Below are 7,279 nucleotides of genomic sequence, written 5' to 3' on the forward strand. Positions count from 1 at the left end.
GCTTGCTCAGCAAATTGAAGGTGCGTGTGACCCTCAAAGCCATAGCTCTTGGCCTGGAGGGGCCTTGCCCCTGCAGTTCAGCCCTGCACCCTCCCACAAATGGAGCGAGCTGTTTTTGAAAGGAAAGCTCAGCATTTGTAGGGAAATAAACTGAGGGTTGGTTTTTTTTTTGGTTGATTGGTTTTGTTTGACTGTTGTCCATTTGCTTTTGAGTGCTCAGGGGGACCTTGTGCAAGCGTGTGAAGTACTGTGTCCACTGTACTACCTGCAGTAAGGCAGTGCTGGTGCTGTGTCAGAGGGATGTTGAGGAGCCTTGGAATCTGGCTTGTGCTGTGCTGGACCAGTGCACCAGCAAATGTTAGCACAGCAGGAGCTGAAAGTGGGCCCTGCAGAGCCCAGGGATGGCACATGTCCCATGTACCAGCAGGTGTCCACCCATTTCAGCCTAGTGTGTACTCTGCTGCTGCTATCCTGCTGCACTTGGTTTGCCCCCCAGCAGGATGCCAGATTTGCAGCTGATTGCTTTCCTGGTTGTGAACAATTCTGCTTCCCCATCTCCTGCCCCTGGGGAAGGCAGTGGGCTGTACCTATTGCCTGGGTGCTGCCACACTCTGGGCAGTGTAACTGCCTCTGTCTCCCTGAAGCTCAAGGTTGCTGCAGTATGCTTGTGCTGTCAGTACAGCCCTGTGTGACTTCTTGCAGGACTTGGTGGGTGTCAGGGCTGCAGTTAATCAGTTTTACCAGCTGTTGCTGCAGTGAGCAGCTTCCAGCTCCTTGTGTCAGCCCCAAACAGCTGCTGTGCCTGCTACATATAACGTCAGGGACACTGTGTTCCTTTTTTCATTTGGCCACAGCTTCTGTATTCTGATGTTTTGGTTTTGCTCTCCTCACCTGATGGGGAGCAGCACAGCCTCCTGCCAGCAGCCTGCTGAGACCTGGTGTCATCTTCCTGCACTCTGCAGTGTATTTTGTCTGTGAAGAGCAAGCAGCTGTGTGTCCTACAGCACAACGGGCCAGCATGCAGCACTGGTACTCTCAAAAAGCCAGAGAGAAGTGCAAGATGGCCTTAGAGGACCTGATGCAGAGCATGATACCCCGTGCCAAGAACAGAGCTGTGCACATTAGTGCAAGAAGTGATAGTACGTGTATGCTCCCCTCCCCCCCCCCCCCAGCCTGCAGTGCTGCAGGGACAATGCTGTTTTGAGCCAGGATGCTTTTATTGAAAAGACCCCGCCACAGGAATTGCTTACCCTGTCCCTTCCCAATCCAGTCCTGCAGCAGAAGCTGAACAGCACCTGGAAGTGAGAGTCCTGAAAGTGATTTGCTGGGAGGTTTATTCCTGGAAGACGCTGGATCCTGTGATGCGTGAGTCCAGGGCTGCAGTGCCCAGCTCGGTGACCGGCCACAGAGCGGAGCACGGAGGGAAGAGCAGCAGCCAGGGCACCGGGCATGGCCTCTGTGGCAGCAGGACTCCTCGTGTCACCCTGTGTCCCCTGCCTCTGGCAAGAACATGGCTGGGCCAGGCCTCAGCCGTGGCACGTATCCCACCAATCCAGCCGGGATTGTGCATGCAGCACGCAGGCACAGAGAGCCCTGATGGGGAAGTGGCAAAGCCACAGCCGTGTGCTGGCCATACCTGCTCCCATGGCTCTGTGATCCTCACCCACGGGACTGATGCTCCCTGCCCTGCTGCAGCCCAGCCAGGCACTGCAGCAGCACTAACTCCTCAAGCTCTCATTTGTGTTTGTTGGGACCCACTCTCACAGCCCAGCCCCACAGACCCATCCCAGCTGCTTGGCCACGACCACGCTGGCAACACTGGGGCCAGCGCCTGCACTGCACCCTCCCCTCAGTCTTGGGGCAGTTCCTCCCCCCCAGCACAGCAGAGAGCCAGGTCTGCCCCAGAACATCTCCTGGGCAGCAGTCAGGTGCCACATGGCTGTATGCTGGCCAAGCCTGGGCTCTGGGATGCTGCCTCCCCCCAGGGCTGCACACAGGACAGGGCAGCAGCCCCAGTGCTCCCCCACGGGCTGGTGCTGTACCCACACTCTGTCGCTCAGCTCCACGCTCCGTGGCAGCAGGGAAGTGGGGCCAGGCATGCGGGACGGACGGGAGCCAGCTCCATGCACACCCCCAGACAGGTGCCCTTGGGAAAGCGTTAAGTTCGGATACGTGGATCTTCGCATGCAGAGTTCCAGGCTGGCTGCCTGGTGCTGCCTCCTCTTCCAAGGCCTGTTGTAGCTCTGACACGATGCCCGGGGGCCCAGATGCAGAGCTGGTGCTGCACTTACACCTCGATTATGTTGACAGAGGGAGACTTCTTCTATGGGAGAAAAAAGATGATGCTTTAAGGCTGTGCTTTATGGAGACTTTGGGATGGGAAATCTGGAGGAGGAAAGAGAACTTCAACCTTGAAGTCCTGGAAATCAAGGAAACAGGGAAACAGAGGTTGGCAGGGAACGTATGAGTAGAGTTGACACCACAGATAGAGGAGACAGATGAGAGCCAAGGGAAAAAACTAATGCAATGTGCCACCAGAGCACATGCCATCAAGGTTATACATCAGTCTTTGCTGAGCAATGAAGAACAAGTCAGGTGCTGATCTCCCTGAGATGCAGAAGAGGTGCAGCGTCAATGCAGGGTGGTGAAGGAGCAAGGTAATGGGGCAAGCACTGGTTGTTAACAGGGAGAGGACAGCTACCATCCTGCAACGTGGGAGCCATCCCAGCAGAGGTGTCCTGCCACTGCTGCTGGTGTTTCTCCTGTGTTCACAGGTGGGGCACACAAGCTGCCCCAGGGCTCACTGCAAGTCCTCAGCTTTTGGGGTGAGGACACAAACTGTGGGGTGTTTCTATTTATGGAGAGAGCAAGAAACTGTCCAGGCACTAAGGCACAGATGTCGCATGCCAGCCCTCCTGCCAGCCCTCCCCCTCACCTTGCTCCGCAGCAGTCCTCCGGTGGGTCGCTCTGGAGTGCTGTGCTCTGAGGATGGCTTCGTCTTCTCCTTATTGTTGTTGGAGTCGTTGTCCTTGATGATGTCATACTGTCTGCAGAAGAGGGCGATCACCGCTGCAGAAAGAGGAGGGGTGAAGGACTCCCTCACGCCGGCTGCTCCCTGCTCCCCTCCCCATTGTCACAGCAAGAAAGCAGGGGTTGGGGTGATGGTTGGATTTGATGACCTTAGAGGTCTTTTCCAACCTTAATGATTCTATGAAAACGGAGCCAGGGGCACCTACAAGGACCAGACCCAATGGACTTGAAAGGAAGGAGGATGCCAGGACCGTGCCAGCATTCCTCTGCACTCTCTGAGCCCCATCCTCTCTGTGGACCCAAGACTGTGCCTCTGTCCCAGCCTGCTGGACCGCTGCTAGTGGCACTCACCTGCCCACATGAGCAGCACGGCCACGATGATGATGATCTCTCCTGTCTGCAGTTGCCTGTCTTTGTCCAACCCTTCCATGGTGATGTCACCTGTGGAGAAGAGCAGCCAGGCAGGGCTGGCAGCGCTCACGCTCCCAGCAGAGCCCACCTCAGGACCAGCATCGTTCAAGGATCTGAGGAGCCGTAGAGAGAGGCTCCCCTCCCCTGGACAGACAGACACTGACTGGGCAGAAGGCATGCAGCCAACAGCTTTCCATAAGGACCCACGCTGCACATCATCTCTTTTGGTGGACAGCCCCCAGGCAACGGGCACAACGTGGCTGCAAAGCGGAAAGGAGATGGCCCCACGAGTGGCACTTGGGCAATGCCCTCACCTTGGTTGGAGCTGTTGGAAGGGAGGCGGTCGGTCTCCTTTAGGGTCCGGAAGTGGACACGCTTGCTGGCCTGGCTTTCCCCATAGAGGCCGATGCTCTGCACCTGGATGATGTAATCGGCGTCTTCCGCCAGGTCCCACAGCACACAGGCCCGGTTGGTGGTGTTCACCTCCCGGATGAAGCGCTGCATCTGCCCGTCCTGCCGCTGTTGGAGTGAAGAGCTGTCATCCCTCAGTCGGCCCGCACCCTGCCTGCACCCTTGGGAGGCAATCCTCCACCCCAGGGGAGGGCCAGCACCTCCAGCATCCCTGTGCAGCCTGAGGAACCCCTGGGGACACGGGCTGGGTACCTGCTGTAGGATGGCATAGCCGATGACCACGTCTCCTTCTGGCACGTCCCAAGAGACGGTGGCAGAGTTTGCCTTCAGCTGTGTCACAGTCACGTTGACGGGGGACGGAGGCCTGTCTGGGTGAGCAGAGGTGGACCGAGGCGAGGCAAGGGAGAGAAGCAAAAGATCTGTCAGAAATGGCACTCGTCCCTCCCTTTCCCCCCCGACCATGGGGGTTTTCTCCACCATTCGCCCACTGCAGCACATTGGCTGGGACTACAGGGAGAGCAGTTCATCTGCTATCGAAGCAATTTAACCAGACCCTGCAGAAGCAAATGACACGAAGAGGAAGTCCCCTGTAGACTGAAGCAAACCTGCCATCGGAGGGGACAGCGATACTCACGTCAGCTCTTTGCTAGGGCAGCTGCTTGCAGATCAGCAGCGCGTTGAGGGCTGAGCAGAGTGCTGCTGCTCAGATTTTTCATTGTTGCAAAGCATCCTGCAGAGCAGCAGCTGGGCTGCCTGACATGGCATGCTGCTGCTCAGCCCAGACACAGCAGCTTCTTGGTAGTTAAGTCCCACGCTTCTGTGGGGCTCCGTGGCCAAATAAGCCCTACATGAATGCAGTACTTCAACCACAACTGTGACAGTGAAATGAGGATCCTCCAGTCTCTGGGGCTGCCCTGTGCACGTGCACATCGTGAATGCCTGGCACACCACCCAGGGCTGCGTAGGAAGCAGCACAGACACAGTATTTATATATCAACTGTGACAGAAAAATGGGGCAGCTTGGAATAAACACACTATGGAGCTCAATCTGGGTACCTCATCTGCCAGGCACTGCTCCCTGCTCCGAATGGGGGAGGAAAGCCCAACGAAGAGGGCAGAGCTGACTCTGAGTGCAATGCCATCAGCTGCAAACCGACAGCAACACCCAAGCCATTGCCATCCTTTGGATAGACCCATAGGCCGCAACAGTGCTATTTTGTCATTTCAACCCCTGGAATTATTGAGGTCTGAACTGAGCAGCACGTGCCCAAACCCCTCAGGGATGTGGCTCAGGAATCAACACGAGCCAAGGACCATTCCCAGCACGTAGCCCTGATGTGCTCCGTGCTCTCTGGAACATGTGAGCTCAGCGCTGTGGATGTGGTCACATCGTGCTGCTGTTTGGCCTCAGGCCAAGAACGAGACCTGGTGTTTCACCACTATAACAAATCAGGTGGATTTTTACATCTAACAGAACGAGAGAGGCTCTGAACCTGCCCAACGGAGAGGCAGGGAAATTAGAGGTCTGACATCTCGGCAGTGCGAAAGTCTGTGTTTGGAGCCTGCAGAATTTTCTAGGTTCTGCAGGGGATGCTGAGACGTGGGACTGAGTCACTACGGTTTGAGAGCAAGGTCACTGCACTGATCCGTGATCCGTGCTACTGGGTCCACGTCACTTGGTTGGTCTGATGTAGAGAACACATGATGAGCAATGTGGGATTTGCACACGTAGTAGGAAAAGTGAGGACAGAAAGCTTCAGCTGTTGGAACTAGGTACTAGGATGGAGGTAACGGCCTCAAGTTGTACTAGGGAAGGTTCCAGCTGGGTATTAGGAATACTTCTCAGGATGAGCAGTGATGCAGAGGCACAGCTGCACAGGGAGGTGGTGGGGTCACCATCCCTGGGGGTGTTTGAGAACCGTGGGGATGTGGCACTGAGGGACGTGGGCAGTGGGCACGGTGGGGTGGGTTGTACTTGGGCTTGGAGATCCTAGTGGTCTCTTCCAACCTGAATAATTCTATGAGTCTATAAGTTTATTCTTGGGGATGATGTTAAACTCCAAGGATACGCAAGATGAAAGTCACTGGGAGAAGACCTCCAAAGGAGAGCTCACACCACAGGGAGATCCCCACATCATACCCACGTTCTCTTGCTGAGGTCAGAGCAGTCCTGTGCCAAAAAGACCCGAGTGCCAGGGCTCCAAAACATCTGCACTCTGATATGGCTCTTGAAAGCATCTCTTTAAAGCTAAGCTCCTCCAAGACTGCTGTGCTCTGTGGCACGCTTTTCCCAGAGCTAAGCCCCACGCAGTGCGTTCAGCACTAATGATCCTGCATCATTTATAAGCCATTCAGCTTCACTTTTGATTAAAACCCTATGAAAGAACGGGGCAGCACCACAGAAAGAGCAATCATGGACTGACGTTGCACCCTTTCCTGCTGCTGAGGAGGTGTTGGACTGATGCACCTCTGGATCAGCACGGGAGGACGTGGCTGGGCACAGGGATGGGGCACAGCCCCATGGAGGTGTCTCCCCGTCCCGCTGTGCCTCTGGAAGAGGACCCGTGCCCTTGGCACTGCTGCTCAAGGGCACAGATGTTGGTCCAAGCCGTCCATCCCTGCGGCAGGGCAGCCTGCCTGGCACCGCGCACCTGAAGACGGGCGGGCACTTTTTTAACTGCGTTTCTTCCCAAATCCCACGGGCTCCCGGAGTTCCTGTTGTGCAAGGAGGCTGCGTGGGGACAGCAAGGGACAGCAGGGGACGGACACCAGGCCGAGCTCAGAACGAAGCAGCCCATTCCGCCGTGACGGGCTGCCAGAACGTAGCAACGCATCGCATCGCATCGCATCTCTGCTGCGGGAGGGGGCCAACAGAGAGCGGCAGGCACTGCCAGGGAGGTGAGACGGGGAAGGAAGGAGAGCAGCGCCCGCGGTAAAGCGCACCGGGCAGCAACGCCCGGAGGGATGCGGGCACGGCAGCCACAGGGACCGGCTCACGGGACAGCCCCGCTGCACCCCTGCCCGCCACACCCGTCCCATCCCCACCTCCATCCATCCCCATCATCTCCGTCCCCATCCCGTCCCCCGGCGGCACTTACTGGCTCGCACCAGGCACAGGTCGCAGCTGAAAAGCACCAGCACGGGGTTGAGGTACGCCGAGAAGCGGGCCATGGCGGCGGGGCCGGCCCCGGACCGCAGCCCTGCCCCGGGCGGCAGCCCTGGCACCGGCCCGCTCCCTGCGCCGGGGGACGGAGCGGGGCCGAGCCCCGACCGCAGCGCGGGGGGGTGGGGGCGGGGCGGCCCTCCCTCCCCTGCCCGGCTCCGCCCCGCAGCCCCGAGCGGCACCGCAGCGCCCTCGGACGTCGTGGCCCGGTTCGTGCCTGGGGCTGCTCCGACCCGAGCGATGCCGTCCCACCAGCTAACGCTG

General features: G+C 57.8%; 1 protein-coding gene across 2 annotated transcripts; it reads right to left on the reverse strand.

Moving 5' to 3' along the window:
- Nucleotides 1-1,874: 1,874 nt before the first annotated feature.
- On the reverse strand, nt 1,875-7,059 carry FNDC4 (fibronectin type III domain containing 4). 2 transcript variants are annotated; one of them, XM_065730635.1, is made up of 6 exons: nt 6,951-7,059; nt 4,105-4,220; nt 3,756-3,960; nt 3,382-3,471; nt 2,936-3,047; nt 1,875-2,323 (listed from the first exon to the last, which is right to left on the reverse strand). In XM_065730635.1, the coding sequence occupies exons 1-6, from the start codon at nt 7,021-7,023 to the stop codon at nt 2,299-2,301; spliced, it is 621 nt and encodes a 206-aa protein (XP_065586707.1). In that variant the 5' UTR covers nt 7,024-7,059; the 3' UTR covers nt 1,875-2,298. The 2 variants fall into 2 exon arrangements, with proteins under 2 accessions (XP_065586707.1, XP_065586706.1); XM_065730634.1 differs by having other exon boundaries at nt 2,936-3,069; nt 6,951-7,038.
- Nucleotides 7,060-7,279: the final 220 nt, after the last annotated feature.

This window comes from Cyrtonyx montezumae, unplaced genomic scaffold (genome assembly GCF_038088225.1).
Source record: "Cyrtonyx montezumae isolate F1298 unplaced genomic scaffold, pur_monq_1.0 scaffold_13, whole genome shotgun sequence".
Classification (NCBI taxonomy): Eukaryota; Metazoa; Chordata; class Aves; order Galliformes; family Odontophoridae; genus Cyrtonyx; species Cyrtonyx montezumae.

Bases quoted from the DNA above. Each gene is read 5' to 3' on its own strand.
- FNDC4 (XM_065730634.1), bottom strand. From the start codon at position 7,023: ATGGCCCGCTTCTCGGCGTACCTCAACCCCGTGCTGGTGCTTTTCAGC. The intron at 3,961-4,104 runs GTACCCAGCCCG...TCACTCCAACAG, and splicing joins GCTATGCCATCCTACAGCAG to CGGCAGGACGGGCAGATGCA. The intron at 2,324-2,935 runs GTGAGGGGGAGG...TTTCTCCCATAG, and splicing joins GAGGACTGCTGCGGAGCAAG to AAGAAGTCTCCCTCTGTCAA.